Below are 19,004 nucleotides of genomic sequence, written 5' to 3'. Positions count from 1 at the left end.
CCCCCTCCCTCACAGGTCTCCCTCTCTCCCCTCCCCCCTCCCTCACAGAGGATTTGTCAAAGAAAAGAAGGGCCCTGGCGCAGTCAGAGATTAGGACTAAACCAGAGAAGTTAATCTGAGGGCGCTCACTCGCCTGCCTCGCGGTGTTTTGTTTGTGTGTGTGTTCTCTCTCTCTCTCTGCAAGAGTGTCTGTGTGCTTTCATGTGGGCAGGTTTTTATGCAACCTCTCATTCTATGGTATATCTGCTGCTGCAGCTGCAAATGCCAACTCAGGTTTATTTTAACCTAACAGGAAACGCATAATTTTCCACAACGGTGCAAGTGTTGTTCTTGTGTTGTTCCAGAACATTCTCCTATTCAGTTTTGCTAGCTTTCAAGCTTGACTTCTGCGCAGTTTTGGTCAGACTAAATTCCCTTGTTAGGTTACAGTGACTCAAGCTCTACACACACACACACACACACACACACACAAGCACGGTGTGCAAATCCTGTTCTCAACATGCGGTCTACTGTTTCTCGTAGCGTAATCGCCAACTACCCTAATTCACACAGTTTGAAACGGGCTGATTTCAGTGTCTGATCGCTGATGAGTGGTTTTGATGGCTCCAACTGAGTGTCAAGTGGATGTGGCAACCAGTAGACACTGTTTACAACTATTGAAGAGCGGATGTATGCCCCACCACAGCTTTAGCCACTTACCGTCCCGCCCGCTCCTTACCCTGCCCTCTTCTAGACCGTTGAAGAAAGGGAGAGAGGAGAAAAAGGAGGAGAAATACATGAGGAGATGGATGGATGGATAGACACGGGGGTTGAAGAGGGCCTAGAGAGGGACTAGTGGTTTGTGTCCTGCCCATGTGTAATTGTTCTGACTGGAGCAGCAGGCCTCGGGAGAAATGCCCGGGGCAGGGGCAGGGGAAGGGGGAGGGGGGGTGGGAGGCTCACTGCTGCAGCATTGCTGCACGCTGGGGCTGCGTTAGGCATCGCAGTGTTCAGTGCTGATCGTCGTTCAGTGCTGTTCATCGTTGGTTGCTCGCTCTCCCGGCTCACGCTGTGAAAGGACAGCAGCACTAAGGAGAGAGACCAGGATGAGGATTTTTGGGTTGGGTGGGTCAGATGCCTGCAACACCTGTCAGTCACGTGCTGCTGCACCCCACCCAATCATCCCCCCTAACCCCCCCCCCCCCTCAATAACCTCCCCCTCACTATTTCTTAAAGATTAGCCGGTGTGGTGTGTCTTTGTTCGGTGGGGGCGATGCATTTCATGGGGCCTGTACGCTTCATGCATGCCATTCTGTAACATCTTGGAACATTTGACTTTATGGAACGATGAAACGTAGCCCTAAATGGTCTCTGTTCTGCAGTAGGAGGTGAGGATTGAGTGGGATGGGTGGGGGGGGGGGGGGGGGGGGGGGGAGGGTGGGTTATGTGGGCGGCAGCACTTGTCTCATGCTGTTCTAACCCTCTCACCCCTCCCCACTCTGTCCCAGATTCTAGGAATTCAGGCGAGAGAGGACAGGGGAGACAACTGGAGCCTCACAAACACACAGATACGCACACACACACACAGGCACACACACACAGGCACACAGACACACACACACACACACACACAGAGACACACAAACTCTCACACACGGACGCACACACTCACACGGACACACACTCACTCACTCACTAACTCACATGGACACGCGCACACATACACACACCCATAACGGTGTGTACGAGGCCCTGTCTGTCACCACATAATCCTGTTTACCTCTGAAAAACACAAAAGTGTGTGCGTGTATGGGGACGGAGGTTTAAGAGTCTGTGTGATGTAGCGTGGCCCACTGTCTGTCTAGTAGAGTCCTAAAGTGGCAGCTGTCACCGCTCAGCTAGAATATACCAACACCCAACCCCAATATAAGGTGTTTTATAACACACACACACACACACACACAGAAAAACACACACACACAAACACACACACACACACAGTCTCGTCTCTACCCACTATCACCATGCTGTGTGGTTCCAGACTGATCTGGAGTCAGGTCAGTCAGGTGTTTTATAACACACACACACAGTGTAGTCTCTGTGCGCAGGCCGCCGTCCTCCCGTTTATTTTGGCTGGGACCCCTGCTCAGCACCGGAAGGGCACACCGCTTGTCCTCCACCAAATTGATTTACATTGGCATTAAAACCGCTCATAAGTTCTTTTTATGCCTGCAGACGCGCCAGTCAGCTGTTCTTTCCAGCAGAGTTTGCAGTGCGGAAATATATATCACACCCACCAAGCTCCAATTACTGTTATATTTGGCATCTTCTAGTATAGATATAGATATCTTCTAGTGTAGAAAATCCTCGCCCCTTTCAGGCAACTCATTGAAGACATTTAACTGAAGTGAGGAACATTTTCTGGTCAAATTGAGTGTAGAGATGGAATGTATAGATTGATAGATTGTTGTCCCCTGGCTGCCGCTCGGGAATAGACCTCAAGGTCTGGAGATCTCCGATAGACAGATCAGTGGAGGCTGGTGGAGGAAGACATCGGATTTGATACCGTTCCATTATAATGAGCCCGTCCTCCCGTTTCTACCTCCACCAGCCTTCCTTGGTATTGATCTAGACAAGATCTCAAAAACCTAGAATAAATGTCAATGGTTTATCATTCAGGAGAGCATTTTGTACAATTGGGAATCAGCGTTCCAGCAGTCTAACATATTATTGTCAAGTGTGAATGCGTTTCCAATGGAACCCATTAAAGTCAGTTACCGGTGGAGTGATGTTTCAGTGTTAAGTACCTTGAAGGGCTATATATAGACTTAGGCTGGATTTAGAGTGGCTCTGCCGTCTTGCCTGCCTATGCAGTCTGACCATGCATATGTTAAATTAGCTGGCTAAAGAAGCATTTAGTGACCTGTCTGCCTCTCTCGTCCGTCTACGGTGTGTGTGTGTGTGTGTGTGTGTGTGTGTGTGTGTGAGAGAAATGAGTCGGAATTGACCCCTCTTCCTTAGTCAAACAGTAAGTTGGTCACATGATGGAGGTCTTCTTTGTAATTGGACAGTATCCACCAGGCATGGTAATCCACACCCGTACGTCCATATGCAGATTATGGTCCTGGTGATGGATGAGATTAAACTCACAGGAGGGGATTAAGTAGAGGTTTGGTTTTGCTCCCCTTCCCCCCACGCCACTTAACAACCCCCCCGGCCCCCTAAGGCAAAGCTCTGTGTTGTCTTGATAGACCAGTGTATGGGGAAGATTAAGCTCAAGGCTAGCCCACTTAATTTAGCCTAAATGTGCATGTGTTATCCATATGCATATAGTTTAGCAGTCTAGTTGTGTGTGTGTGTGTTGGGGATGCAGTGGGCGCATAAGTGTGTAGACCTTTCTTTTTAGTTAAATACTATTTACCGTTGACGGCTGTGTGTGTTTGTATTTATATTGGCTTTGACATCCATCTCATCTCCCCCAGCCTTTCTCTCTCTCTCTCTCTGCTGCAGAGTATGATGATGGCGGTGGCGGTGGCGGTTGGTGGCGGTGGTGACGGTGGTGGCGGTAGCGAGCGTTCCCCCTCCCTTCCAATCCCCTTTTCCGTCGCCATCCCAGATGTGACCCACATGATAAAAATCCAGTGTGTATGCAGAGAAAATTTGCTTGAGCACAAGTCTTTTCTTTTTCATTTTTTTCCCCCTCCCTCCCGTCCCTTCCGAGCGGCGAATGCTGTAATTGATATGCCACCGGCAATAAATCACGGCAGCACCGGGGCCGACCGGGGCCATTATCTGAGCGGACAGGTTTAGCGGCTCTGTCGAGAAGCTGTGACTGCCCCCCCGCCCCCTCCCCCCCCCCCCTCTATACTTGCAAGCCCCCTGTCCGTCCGTCGACTGATTTATGAAGTCTGGCCCTCTTCTTTTGGGAGCCCCTTCTCTCTTTTGACCACCACCTCCTCCAGTCAATGGGAGTCTGAGTCGTGGGCTCTGTCCAATCCAAGCCCCATTCTCTCTACATGTCTGAGAAATGTCACAGGACCAAGAATTAATGGTGCACTCTGATATAAAAAAAGCCCCAAAACAATCAATCTAAATCCCTAAAGGAAAAACCTCTGGATTTTCCTCAGTCTTCTATATTATTGGAATGTGATAACAGCCTGGCAAGCGCACCTAGATGTCAGCGCCAGATTCTAATCCCATGGTTAAAAGCCGAGGTACGAGGAGCCAAAATGATTGCCATGTTTTCCTGATCGGCTGAGATATGGTGTGAACCTTGTTCTACAGCTTCTTTTTCATTTCGCGTCTACATCGGGGTGGAGGAAATTGAAACTGAAGAGGTATAGGGAAGAGGGAAAATTGAAAACAGGTATAAAGGAGGGAAGTCAAATCTGTAAGAACCTGGGAGTGGGGGGGGGATTTTTATATCTGGTGATTGACAATATCCTCACCTGTCAATCACTCCCTTGGGATCAGAGAAAAGTTAGGGAGTGGGGAATTACTACCGTGAGTGGATTCCTAAGTAGTTCTCTCCTCTCCTATTTCAAATGGACTCTGGGGACACTGCTCTTCTAGGCCTGTGTTTCAGCCAGCCAGGCAGCCTTCCATCCCCTTCTAAAATTAAACATTGCAAGCCGACATTGTCTTTTCAGTAGCATAGCATTGGACACAGTCTGCTGTGAGAGCATTTCCTTATTACTTTTGGTAGATAACAACCGGCTGGAGACCGAGATGCAATTTGTTGTGAGATTCACGCTCTGTTACGTCGTCATGTCTGCCGAAATGAAGAGAAATTACTGTAGAGACGACCTTTTACAGGTCTCTCTCTCCCTGTATTCGCTCTCTCTCTCTACTCTCTCCCCATTTTCTCTCTCTCTCTCTCTCTCTTTCTTTCTCTTTCTCTCTCTCTCTGAAATGACAAACGAAAATCAGCCAGCCAGCCCTGCGCACCGGTGCGCTTTAAATTGACATCTGCTCTCAATGCACGGCGTGATTGTACCGTTGAGCAAGAAATTAGTTTTTTTTTTTATAGGCTAACTCGTCACTTTATTGCGCCTTCTTATGTTGAGGCTCTTATACGTGCCACAGAGTTTTATTATAATACAGATGCACAGCCGTATCTGATAACTGGTTCGCCTGGCGGTGTGCATTTATCGTGCTTCGGTTTTCTCACGCCGTAAGCCACAACGGATTTCCCCGGTGCTTATTTAAATGCAGGTAGAGGCGCGATTGAAATGCCAGCGCATTTCTCCTGGTTGTCCTAGCCTCTTCCAAGCCGCCCCTCTCTGTCCCCACTGCACATTCATCTTGTCCGTGCTTTCATTTGTGGAAATTGGATGACACAAACTCCCCTGAACCTCGCTCACTATGCTAGAGAGCTATGGTTTGCAATTCCGCAGGCACAGCCTCCCCCCCCCCTCTCCACCCCCCACCCTCTCCACCCACAGTAGATGAGGGAGAAAGGACTGAAATTGATGTGTGTTTCAATGCTTTTAGAGCTGTCAGATTGTTTAGGTTGGATTTGTTTTTAGAACGGTGCATTCTCCCTCTTGGATCTTCCCTCAGTGTGCGTGCGTGCACACACACACACACACACACACACACACATACATTCAGAAACTGACCACACTTCCTCCCTGTATCTTTGGGGACTGCTTGGCAGATAGGCCAACCCCTCAATCACTCTCCCGGTAAAAAAAACCAAGATAAGGGAAAGAAGGAAAAACGTTCCTCATTCTCCTGTCCCTCTTCTCTTTCGTTTGATTTTCTCTATCTCTCATGTTTTTCTTCCCCCCCCCCCCTCACCCTTCCCCTCCTTTCCTCGTCTTTCTCCATCGTCTTTCATCTTTCCCCGATTCGGTTCGGTCATAAAATCCCCTTCCGCAGACACTTTCATAGTCAAGGTGAAATTGAACCGGGCCTGGGAGAGTTGCTGGCACATTTTGCATAATCAGCATTTACAGGAGAACTAATGTCCTGATATTGCCTGAACATGATTGGCCTGTCAAGCAGCGCTGAGGCGAGAGCTCCAGCTCCCTGCCATCATTGTTACTGGAGGACACCCAAATGAAAGAGTCACCCCCCCCCCCCACACACACACACCCATCCGCGCACACACACCCCCTTTCATTATCTTTACACCTGCCTTTAATCGTCCTCCTCCATCTTTTGCATCCTCTGTGTCATGGGAACCCAACTCTGGGGCATTGTGGTTAGATATCAAATGGGTTCTAATGTGAATAGAATGAAGTATGGTAGCGGGTTTAAGAGCTAGCTCATATATGTGCCATATATGACTGTCTACTGTTCTTTTATGGGAATTACGATGATGATAAGGGATGGAATTAGGGCTAAGTGCGGCTAAATCCCAGGCAATCCCACTCCCACACCAGGAGTAGCAAAGTGGCAGGGAACGTTGTCAGCTCAGACAATTATGAATGTGCTGGGGTTTGGATGGGGCTGACAATTAGCATATGCCTGCTGCCTGGGAGGACTGGGGTGGGTGGGCGAGCAAGAGAGAGCAACTTGGCTGATGTGGAACAGGAGCTTTGCGTGAGATGGCAACCAAAACAACAATGACAACATCAACAGCAGCAGCAGCAATTATTCTCTCTGAGATTTGGGTGGTATGTAGGTTCAATCCATCTCACTCAATTAATTTCCCTTTCCTTATAGCTCTTATTGTCTTGTACATCCTGATATATTATAATGGCCCGGCAAACGTTGTTTTGACTCCAGCTCCCTCAGGGTAGCAAGCATGTTTTGGCCAATCAAAAGAGCTGCAGAGCTGCCACAGAGGAACAGAGAGCCATATCCGGATGCTGTTGCCAGAAAGAAAGCCTAATTAGGAAGAATGGGATACTGGGAAGTTAGTGGATACCGCAGTAACCGCATTGGGGAAGCCTTGGAGCAGACCTGGTTACAAATTGTGTGGTGCCGATATTCCGGGTGCCACCCAACGGCATTTTCCTTCTTAGGCCTTCTCAAAACCCTTGTGGTAATGTTGAAGATATTAAATATTAAACAGTTCAATGTTGTGGGTCTATAACTCATTCCAGCGTGACTCACATTATGTACCGTGCGTTTGTAATCTGCCCGTGCCTCTCGCTATCTCCTCATAATTAAATGCTGTCATGGATATGCCCTCCAGGTCCTGAGTTTGTATCATTTATTTATTTGAAACTCGTCGTAACTTTTTTTCTACATTTGGCAGTGCATCTTGTGAGCTTTTAGGGGCACCGGTTGAATCGATAGGAAATGTTCCATGGAAATTCATAATGTCTTTTTTTTGCCTTGCAGGGCTCCCACCCCGTACCGCTGCAGATGATGTTATAGATGACAGCTCCGAACACAGAGAAAAGGACATCGGATCAATAGGAGCTCTCCCCTACTCCCTCTGCCCATCCTACCTCATCCAGGGGAATACAGCAAAACCAGAAAAACAAAGCCTGACTAGGGACTCGGAGTGGACCCTCCTCCCCCACCCCCCTCCCCAAGCCTTGCCTCCCGCCAGCCCCAGATATGTGGCCCCTACCAAGGTCACTTGCTGATGCCCCTTGCCTGGGGAACCTGCTCCTTCTGGGGGTTCTGGTCCTCTTGACGGGCCCATCCCGGACTGGAGGTCAACCTCTGCCCTTCAAGACCTTCATACCCTCGGATTTGGGGCTGACGCACCTGGCCATTCACAACAAGACGGGTGAAGTCTACGTAGGCGCCGTCAACTGGATCTTCAAGCTCTCCAACAACTTGACTAAGCTCCGCAGCCACATGACCGGCCCGGTAGTGGACAACGAGAAGTGCTACCCGCCGCCCAGCGTTCAATCCTGCCCCCACGAACAGTCGCAGACCAGCAACGTCAACAAACTGTTACTCATCGACTACGCAGAGAACCGCCTCATCGCCTGCGGCAGCACCTCCCAGGGCATCTGCCAGTTCCTCAGGCTGGACGACCTCTTCAAGCTGGGGGAGCCGCACCACCGCAAAGAGCACTACCTGTCCAGCGTGGCCGAGTCCGGTACCATGTCCGGGGTCATCATCAACTCCCCCCACACCGCCGCCAGCAAGCTCTTCATCGGCACACCCATCGACGGCAAGTCCGAGTACTTCCCCACGCTCTCCAGCCGCAAGCTGGAGGCCAACGAAGAGAACGCCGACATGTTCAGCTTCGTCTACCAGGACGAGTTTGTTTCGTCGCAACTCAAGATCCCCTCAGACACCCTCTCCAAATTCCCGGCCTTCGACATCTACTATGTGTACAGCTTCAGCAGCGAGCAGTTTGTCTACTACCTGACCATGCAGCTGGACACTCAGCTCACCTCGCCCGACGCCAGCGGGGAACAGTTCTTCACCTCCAAGATCGTTCGCCTCTGCGTAGACGACCCCAAGTTCTACTCCTACGTGGAGTTCCCCATAGGGTGCACCAAGGACGGGGTGGAGTACCGCCTGGTCCAGGACGCCTACCTGGCCCGTCCGGGGCGGCAACTGGCCAACTCTCTGGGGGTCTCAGACACCGAGGACATCCTGTTCACTGTGTTCTCCCAGGGCCAGAAGAACCGGGCCAAGCCGCCCAAGGAGTCGGCCATGTGTCTGTTCACACTCCGTCGCATCAAGGAGAAGATCAAGGAGAGGATCCAGTCCTGCTACCGGGGCGAAGGGAAACTGACGCTGCCCTGGCTGCTCAACAAGGAGCTGGCCTGCATCAACTCGGTGAGTCTGCCATGCTGGAACTACCTCTAATGTCTGTCTCTCACTCGCGCTCTCTCTCTCTCTCCCCCTGATTCAATTCTCGCCTGCCCAATGCTGACATCTCCCTCCTGATTCAATTCACTTCGATTCACCTTTATTCCTATTATTGTGAATTTCACCATTCTGTTGTGTTAGTGTTGTAAGATCCGAATATATTGAAATTAGTTTTCAGAGCTCACCCACGCAAAAAAAACCCCACTGGATACACAATCTAGTCTTGGCGTCTCAGACCTTTCTCCATTCCATTTCTCTGCCATAATACCAGCTTGCTAGGTTTGGCCTCCTGGTCCCTACCCTCTCCTCCGCTCTTTACTCCAAGGAGCGATTTGTAGGCCTGTGGTGATTAGCGAGAGGAAGTGTGATGCATCGTGACTGAATCTGGTCGTCTCTCCTGCTCCGCTCTCTTCCTGAAACCTCCTAGTGCTTTGATTTAGTCAAACAGGGACATCATTAGCCGAGTACCCCGGATTTGTGAAATGTCACTCAGAGTGGCTGACATACACTCAAAGACGTACGCACACGCACACGCACACACACACACACACACACACACACACACACACACACACACAACTCTCTCAGTGCTAATTCATTGAGAGAGGGTTGATCCGGTGCTGTCTGCTGTGCAGGGTCCTGGGGGATAGCGGGGTCTAGGCTGGGGTTTCTTCCTGATCCACAGTGCATGGTTGTGCATGCCTTAGAGGGGAGCACCACACTGGGCTGAGATTAATGCCATACACAGGCTAAATCCTCTCTGAAGCAAGTCCACATCCCTCTCTCTCCCTCATACACCCTCCCTCTTCCGAGCTGTCACCCCTCCTCCCTCCTCACTCTTTGTTTCTCTCTCTCTCTCCATCTGTCTTTATCTCCCTTCATTTTTATCACTCCCTCTTTCCATCATCAGTCTGCCTCCACTTATTTGTTTTCTCCCCCCTTGAGACCCTCACTGTGTTTGTCGCAACCTGGCTCAATCTCTCTCTCTCTCTCTCTCTCCCCTGCTTCCTCCTCCTTTCATTCATTGACGCATTACTTCTCTCTCCCTTTCCGTCTCATCATTCGCCATTTCATTTAGCCCTTTGAGTTTCTCTCTTTAAACAGCAGTGTGTCCCAGCTTGTTGGCAGGTGCTATATTCTTAGGCCACATGTACGAGACCAATCTGCATTCACACACACCCTGTATCTTCTTAATGGAGTCAGCTGGTTGAAATGAGTACAGAAGGGGCAGCCGTAGCAGCAGGTCTTTCTTTATTACAGTTATTAGCAAAAGTGCACAGGTGTGAGGGAGAGGGGGATGAAAGAGAGAGAGGGGGAGGGGTAGGGAATGACCCAGTTGAATCACCCGTCTTTTCACCTCTCTCTTTTCAGCTGTAGTTGATTTCCTCCCTCCCCCGCCCCCACCCCCACCCCCTTTTTCTTTTTTGTTTTTCTTTCTCTCCATCCCCCGTCTGCTCTCCCTCCCGTATTCATTGTGAACAGTGAATTGTGTCCTTTTGTCATGAGCGTTGCACAGTAAGGACGAGTCACAGCTTCCATACAATGGGAGGAGAGGAGAGGGCTGTCCGGTCGTCCTAGATTCACTCATCCCCGTAGACCTGTAGCCTAGCTTGAAGCCAGAGCCGCGTGGTCCACAGCCAGTGCTGCAGCAGCCACTTGGACGACGAACCCAACTCTCTCATTCGCTCCCGTTTTTAACAGGCCCTGTACTCCAGCCGGGCGTCCGAGTGGGCGGCATTGATTGGTTCTTGCAGACTTTGGATTTGCATTTTGGCGAGACGTCTCATTACGTCGCTCCTTTCCAGTGAAAAGTGATGGGGCGGTTCTTAAAACAAACGGTCCTCATGGGGTCCTTCAATGGACAAAAAAAAAATATATGAGATTAAAGATACAGGGGATACACTGACTAGTGCACAGCTCCTTCATTATAGGCTCACCACGGCAACAACATCAAAAGACCTCCCGAGGCATGCTTTAGCCAGGCTAATAGACCCGGAGGAGGAGGATCCAAGGGGGTGAGAGGAAACTGTCGCAGAACTTTTCATACAGTTCCCATCCAATAACTCCACTCCTCAATCTGCTTAGTCAATCACCAAGCTCCACTCTGAGTCACTCCAAATTCCTCTTTCATGCGGACTCGTTGCCATAACGCCCCTGCCCTGCGGTTAACGCTGGGTGTCAGGGCTGATTTTAATCGGATTGGCTGGCCCTTGACCCCATGCTGACCCCTGCTGACCCCCAGGACAGGTCCAGGTTAACAAAGGGCTCCAGGATGAAGTCGCCCATAGATGCGTATCTAGGATCAGCCCCCCCCCCCCTTCCCCCCCCCCCACCCACCCTTCCCCTCCCATCATAACCTTTACCACTCGGACCACTCCAAACTGACCATAGATCAGTGTTTAGGAGGAATGTGGTTGTAGTCTCAGTGACAGGGGAGATAAGGTCAGTGGTTGACCCTGTAGTGGGGCGGCTGGGAGGCGAGGTGGAGGAAGACAGAGGATTGGACGGCTGGTAGACACAGCCTAACATGATGGATGGTCTCTTATACTGTCAGCCCCCTCATTGCCCCTGCAAATGGACTGTGTGTGTGTGTGTGTGTGTGTGTGTGTGTGTGTGTGTGTGTGTGTGTAAAACGATCGCTCTTCATCATCTTTGTATTGCATAACCATTCTTTCCAAGGCAGTGTCTTTGCATACACGCAGCCAGGTGCGCGCACACACACACACACACACACACACACACACACCGCGGCCGTGGCGGTGTCCTCGGGGCCCTCCTCCACTCTCATTTGTCCATGAGCTTTATTAGTGAACCCATGACCTTCCACCGGTTTGGGAGTGGATCGATAGAAACCATTTCCGCACTGAGAGACAGAACAAGGGAGGGACGGAGGGAATGAGAGAGAAAATGAAAGAGAGAGAGAGAGGGAGGGAGGCAGTGAGCGAGAGAGCAAGCAAAGTGAAGAGGGAGGGGGAGGGAGGGAGGAGAGCAAGAAAGGTAGTGGTGAGCGCGAGGGATGGAGGGAGACTGAGTGCAAGTGAGAGAAAAACAAGAAGGGAGGAGAGGTAGCTCGGCAGGCCAGGTGATAGAACGAGAGGGAGAGCAAGCGGAGGAATTCTGGTGAGAGGGAGAAATTGAGCAAGAAACAGCGAGAGGAATGGAGAAAGAGAAAAGTGAACAAGCACTTCCCTGGCTGTACTGTGCAGTATATCTTGCCAATAGCAGGCGGAGAAGAGAGAGAGAGAGAGAGAGAGAGCGCGATGGGAGGGAGAGAGAGAGAGAGAAAAAGCTCCAGAAATTCTTTCCCATCCCTGCCAACAGCAGGCAGCGAGGAGCAGGAGGAGGTGAAGATGATTGAGAGCGAGCTCCAACACAAATAACATTGGTGTCAGTCACCCGGCTGCTGTGCTGTCACCTTCACTGCCACAGCGCTCCATCATGTCAGCTTTTTATACTGGAGACACTTTTTAACGCTGCCCCTCGCCGCCTGCCCCCCCCCCCCCCCACTCCTCCCCCCCTCCCTCGGCCAGATGGTAGCGGTGTAGAGTACACAGATGAAATCTATCCCCCCCCCCCCCCCCCCCCCCTCCAATGTCTGGTGACGTGTCCCCCTCCTTGTCCCCCAAGCAGGAAGTGCTAGGACTGCATAGAGCTGATTTGGGCACTTGACGAGGGAGCATCATCATCATCATCATCATCATCAATTGAACAACAAAAAAGAAATTGGAGCCAATCTCACCACGATGGGGCGTGGCTCCAAATCGAAGGCAGGCCAGAAAAGTGTTTTTTTGCGAAGAAAGGGTTCAGTCCTGTCAACGCTATATTGAAGCTAGATTGTTGCGCGTGATACGATATTTTTATTTGCTATTTGAGACGGGTACTGGAGCAAGTAATGTGGCTAACGTGACCTGTCGCTAATATAGCTGAAATGTTTTATTTAAAAAAATAAATATTTTTTTAGGGCATTTCTGCTTTATTGGGATAGAGACAGTAGAGATTGACAGGAAGGATGGGTGAGAGAGAGAGGAAGGATGACATGCAGGATATGTCGATGGCAGGAATCGAACCAGGGACCTTGCGATGATATGGTATGCGCCTTAGTGTGCTACGCCACTGAGCGCCCCCTGAAAACCTTCTATAATGTCACAGTTTTTTGGGATGTCGGGGAAAGCGAGATAACGAACTCTAGTCCAAGTGTATTACAGTGAGAGCAAATTGGGCAGCCAAATATCAGCATCATCAGGTCAGTGTTCCAGCGCCGTGCGCCTGTTTGTGTCTCCAGTGAAGAACGCAGCACACTGGGGGAGGTTCTAAGGGTTGTGCTAGATTGCGATGGACTGAGAGGTCGGCCAATTAAGTCCAGCGGCTGTTTCATCCGCTCCTGCCATAGGTTCCCAGTACAGAGAGAGAGAGAGAGACTTGTGACACTCACTTCAGGAAGTGATGAGGGTGGGATTTGGGTGGGAGGTTTCATTTAAAATGCTGTATTCACGTATATATGTGTTTGTGTCTGTATAGTCGATTATAGCGTATGGATGTGTGTGTGTGTCTGTCTTATTGCACGTGACTTTGCATGGTTGAATGTGTCAGTGTGTATCGGTACTTGTGTTTAAGTGTGTTCCCAGGAGAGTGTGAGTGACCGCGTGTGTGTGTGAGTGACTGCGTGTGTGTGTGAGTGACTGCGTGCGTGTGTGAGTGACTCCGTGCGTGCGTGTGTGAGTGACTCCGTGCGTGTGTGTGAGTGTCTGCGCGCGTCTGTGAGTGACTGTGTCTGTGAGTGACTGTGTGTGTGAGTGACTCCGTCCGTGGGTGAGTGAGTGACTCTACCTCCCTTCAACTCCAAGGCAGTTGAAAGTGAGAGTGGATGTGTCTCTATTTAGCCTGTAGAGCCTGATGGTGATTTCAGATTAGGACTTCTATCTGTTAAACAGCTTCCGTCCCACCTCCTCTCCCGGGACCCGATACAAAAGGCTAGGAGATGCTAACACGCTGATTTAAATTATGATACGCCCCGCGTACTCCAAGTCTTTAGGCTGACGCTACTGTGTTATTCTCCCTGGCTAAATCTCTTTCTAAACGGCTTAACTCGAGTTTCGCAGCATCTAATGTTGTAGCGTTATTCAATTTGATTCAATGAAACTTTATTTGTTCATCTATTCCACGTCAAGGCAATTGTGGCATAGGCAAGATGGAGTGTTCTAGAATTGAATTGAGTAAAGCCTCTCTGTTGGTCCCACTTTGCTAATAGGCTTGTCACAAGTACACAATAGGCCTATTGGAACATTAAAAAAACCCATATAATTGATAAAATATGTTAATGAAGAGGGAATACAGACTATATGTTTTCTTAAGTTAGTTCCAGAGGAATTTCAAAACTCGAGCAAGGCCAGCTAATGCCCCGGCTAAATACATTTGCGCTAATGAGTTTGAGCCATATTAGAATGGAATTAGAATCACTGTAAAACACAGGAATATTTTCCTTTCTTTAATCAGAACAATGTGATGGTAAATGCACAGAGGTAATTAGACGTGATTAATTGGGACGGAGTTGACGACCATCGGATGATTCAGGATTAATTGAAAGACTAAATGAGCGAAGGCGTGGGTGTTTGTGTCAGGTGCTTTGCGTGCATGCGTGCGCATGCTTTAACATCCTCCCAAGACAGACACTTCTCTCAACCCATTGTTGTAGGACAATAGGGTTCAGACGGGCCCCATGCGGAGCTGTGTGTGTGTGTGTTTCTGCCTATTGAAACACAGCAGTAATCTCTTTACCAAGTCAATCTGATCCCTAATCAATAACACTGAGAGGTGGGCTAGTTGGGTGGGCAGTGGGGGAGCCAAAACTGCACCAGAAGCTAAAACACTCTTTCTCTCTCCCCTTCTCTCTCTCTCCCCTTCTCTCTCTCCCCCCCCCCCCTCTCTCTCTCCCCCCTCTCTCTCCCCTTCTCTCTCTCTCTCTTCCCTTCTCTCTCTCTCTCTTCCCTTCTCTCTCTCTCTATCCCTCCCTCTCCCTCTCTCTCTCTCTCTATCCCTCCCTCTCTCTCTCTGACCTTTACAAGAGTGTTTAGCTCACAGATTTCCAACCTCAACACCATGCTAATGACACTAATCGTCAGTGTAATTATTTATTGATATATATGTTCTTGTTGCATAGCTACTCACATCATTATCACTCGGCTTTCCAAAGTAGGATGCAGATATCAGATATTCCTGCATTATGTGTGCATCGATTGTGTGTGTGTGTGTTTGTTTGTTTCATAGACGGGGGACTTGTTTCTGACACACAGCGGTGCAGTGCTTACAGCTGTATTAGTTGTCTCCCATAGAGTGCAGTGAAATGGATTTAGTGTGCACTGGCCTGTTTCATATTCACCTACCCTGGGGGAGCTGCTGCAGGGTGTGTGTGTGTATGTGTGTGTGGCTGCCTGCATGCCTGCCTATGTATGTAGATTTGTTTGTGTGTTCCGCTTTGTGTGCGTATGTCTGTGTGTACATGCATATTAGTGTGTGTGTGTGTGTGTGTGTGTGTGTGTGACTTTTGAAACTGTCTCACCAAGAGACGTATTAAAGTGTTTTGACACATTGTGGAAGCTGATACTTGCGAAGCTGCCAACGCCTGTTGAGTGTCTGTCCACTGGTGGGTGTGTGTGTGGCTTGGAGAAACTAATCTCTCACACACACACACACACACACACACACACACACACACTCTCACACTCTCCTGGAACAATGTAGGCGGTACCTAGCTGTGTGTTTCAAGTAAACCCTGAGCTTGGCTGACTATCAAGGGCCGCTCGCCGCGATTAGGGAGGGAACAACCAATCACACGCCCCCATCTCCAACGCTCTCTGTTGCCATGACTCTCTTGATGTTGGAGATTGTCCCCCTGGGAGTTGAAAATATATCGTAATAACTGGTATTCCAAATCGTGTGTATGTAGGCGTGTGTGTGTGTATGCGTGCAGGCTGTGTGTGTGTGTGTGAGAATCAGAGTAGTAGTCCATATATGCTATGAGTTGGAGAGATGCATCACCATGTATTGAATGGTTCTGGGTGTGGTGGACTTGTGTGTGTGTCCTGTTGCGTTGTGTCCAGAGCAGCGACGCGTGACGCTGCTTGACTTTGGGCTGTAGGTCAGTAGTGGCCAGTGGAGTCTCCCCCCCTCCCCCCACCCCCGTAAGTACATGACACACACACACACACACACACACACACACTGTTTACTTTATGATTAAAGCTCACCCATAAGGCAATCGTTAGTGGGTCTTAGCATGTTGGTGACCATACCTTAGTCTGACAGACAGACAGACAGCCAGCCAGACAGCCAGCCAGAGAGACAGCCAGAGAGACAGCCAGAGAGACAGCCAGAGAGACAGCCAGCCAGAGAGACAGCCAGGGAGACAGCCAGAGAGACAGCCAGAGAGACAGCCAGAGAGACAGACGGGCAGACAGCCAGAGAGACAGACGGGCAGACAGACACACCTACACAGTTCCATTTCCTGTGTTTACTTGGAGGGCAGGACCTTGCTCTTTAAGAGAGTCCAGCGACATCTCCCCCTCCCTTACTGGGATTTCTGGGTAATTTATGGGAGAGGGAGAGAAACAGACTTGGTTGCCCACACACACACACACACACACTGCCTCGCCTCCAAACGTCTGGGAAATGTACTTCCATGCACAAACAGTTATAGGACATTGTGTGAGATTTTGCAGGTATTTCTGTACACACACACACACACATGGAATGTGTGTGACTAGTTGGATTGTACTGTGAGATGCCAGGCTGTTTTGGTGTATGTGTGGAATGTGGCGGTGTGTGTTTATATAAGCCCTTGGACTAGCCCTAGACCGTGTGTGTGTGTGTGTGTGTGTGTGGAGCCGTACCTGGGTAATGTTGGGGCTTGATCCCTGGTAGAATCAGGCCTTTGTGTGACTACATATGATCCATCTCTGTAAACACAAGCTGCATGAATGGATCCATGACCACGTGCAGCGCTCTAATGGTTCCTGCCTTAATGAGGAGACGGGTACTGAATAGAGAGGAGCCAGGGTCGAGGGGGGCGGAGACAGGACAGGACAGGGTGACAGGCAATTTATACAGGCAACACACACACACACACACACACACACACACACATACACACACATACACAAGCCCTCACACAGATGAATTGCAGGCATGTCCCAAAATCATGCAGTCAGCAGTGTGGCTCCCCCTCTCCTTGAGCTCTCTACTACCCCCCCCCCCCACACACACACACACACACACACTAAAACACACTCACTCACTCACTCACTCACTCACTCACTCACTCACTCACTCACTCACTCACTCACTCACTCACTCACTCACTCACTCCCTCACTCACTCACGAGAGAGAGAGTCACTGCCTCCAAACAGTGTGTGTGTGTGTGTGTGTGTGTGTGTGTGTGTGTGTCCATACCTCTGTGTGGTTTTCCATATCGTAATGTGTCGGTCGTTTTATTGTGCAGTTTGTGGGAGTGAATGCATGTCTGTGCTGGTGTTTGTTTTTGTGGGTAATATACATGTTTTTTTTGCTCTATAAATATAACAAAACATATGTGTGCTTGTAATTGAGGCGATATTATGCAATTTGTCAATGTGTGCCTGTGAATGCATGTCAGATGTTTTTTTTGTGTGTGTATACATGTTATATGAATGACCATATTTCACACATTGCGGTGTATGTATTTTAAGGTGTGTGTTCCTACACGTTATCTGTCATATGAATGACCATATGTCACACTCTGTGGTGTATGTATTTTAGGATGTGTGTGTGTGCATGCGTGTGTGTGTACGTAAGTGTGTGTATACCTACACTTTATCTGCCATATGAATGACGATATTTCAAACTTTGTGGTGTAAAGTGCCAAATCCATCTACTACCTTCAGGAAACCACAGCCTCTTGGCACACAGCCAGCAATACACTTCTCACTCCTGCAACTGGGGGCCTTTCCTAGAGGTTTAACACAGGAAGCCAAAAGTGTGTGTGTGTGTGTGTGTGTGTGTGTGTGTGTGTGTGTGTGTGTGTGTGTGTGTGTGTGTGTGTGTGTGTGTGTGTGTGTGTGTGTGTGCGTGCGCGAGAGAGAGAAAGAGAGAGAGAAAATAACTGTCAGAATAAGTTTGCTTTGACCGCCAAAAACAACAAATGTGCGTATGAAATATCGGCTGTGTGGCTGTGTGTATATCCAATATAGTGTGTATCTAGGACACATTTTTATCTCTGACCTTGGACTGCTAACCCCCCCCCCCCACACACACTCACATGACACACACATATACAGTACATCTCCCTAAAGATCCCTGGAACACAAGACTGTATCTCCAAGCATAGATAACTGTCTTAACCCTTTCACACAACCTACATCCTAACCTTCTTGAGAGTGACTTATTAAAACCCTTGTACCCATTACCTATTACAACCCAGTAGAATGCCGCTCTCTTGTACATTAACCCTTAAGTACCCAGTATGATTCGATGCATTCCGTGTCCTGCCTCTCTTAAAGGGATATTTTACCTCAGAATCTAAATTTGGGTCCAGTGTTTTTTAAAAAAGAATTCTCTTCAGGCCTCTAAGGTGGTGGAATGGCAGTCCAGCGATACGCCTCAACCCCAAATGAAAAGAGAGAGAGAGAGGGAGGGAGGGAGGGAGGGAGGGAGAGAGAGAGAGACCAATCTCTCACCCTAAAATATCCCTTTTACAGAGTAAACCTATCAAGAGCCAGTCAAATGTCATCTAGATACAATAACTCCCAACTAACTTGACAGCCCAATGTCGATGACCGTGTACTGTAGCCGTAACCTTTGAAACCCCCCATGAATACTGGGCTCCTCTGTAGCGTATATCTTAACCCTTCACATCCACCCTGAAGATGGATGAACCCTTCATGGGGTCCTTCCCTCGGGTTGACATGTCGTGGGACTGCTGTGTGTGTCTGACTCAAATCCAGATGGATGGACTTTGCCCTTTATGACATCATGCACTTTCTCCTATGACTATGGTGAATACTGGTGTGTGTGTGTGTGTAGGGGCTGAGGTCGTGTGTGTGTGTGTAGGGGCTGAGGTCGTGTGTGTAGGGGCTGAGGGCGTGTGTGTGTGTGTGTGTGTGTGTGTGTGTAGGGGCTGAGGGCGTGTGTGTGTGTGTGTGTGTGTGTGTGTGTGTGTGTGTCCACTGCTTTGTCCAAAGGAAAGAAATAGCCCAAGGCCATTAGTGAATACAAAAGATAGTTGTTTCAGGTAATGGCTGTACACACACACACACAC

General features: G+C 49.4%; 1 protein-coding gene across 1 annotated transcript in view; it reads left to right on the top strand.

Annotated features, from left to right (window-relative positions):
* The window catches only part of plxna1b (plexin A1b), a 156,858-nt gene that overhangs the window by 21,511 nt on the left and 116,343 nt on the right, over positions 1–19,004 (top strand). The window contains exon 2 of the mRNA XM_083667702.1: positions 7,276–8,682. Coding sequence (XP_083523828.1) covers positions 7,498–8,682 — 1,185 coding nt within the window. The 5' untranslated portion in view covers positions 7,276–7,497. The remainder of the gene's footprint in view (positions 1–7,275; positions 8,683–19,004) is intronic.

The sequence above is a fragment of the Argentina silus genome (assembly GCF_951799395.1).
Source record: "Argentina silus genome assembly, chromosome: 4".
In the NCBI taxonomy this organism is placed as follows: domain Eukaryota; kingdom Metazoa; phylum Chordata; class Actinopteri; order Argentiniformes; family Argentinidae; genus Argentina; species Argentina silus.
Note: the sequence above shows the minus strand (reverse complement) of the source record. Positions and strands in the feature narration are given on the sequence as shown.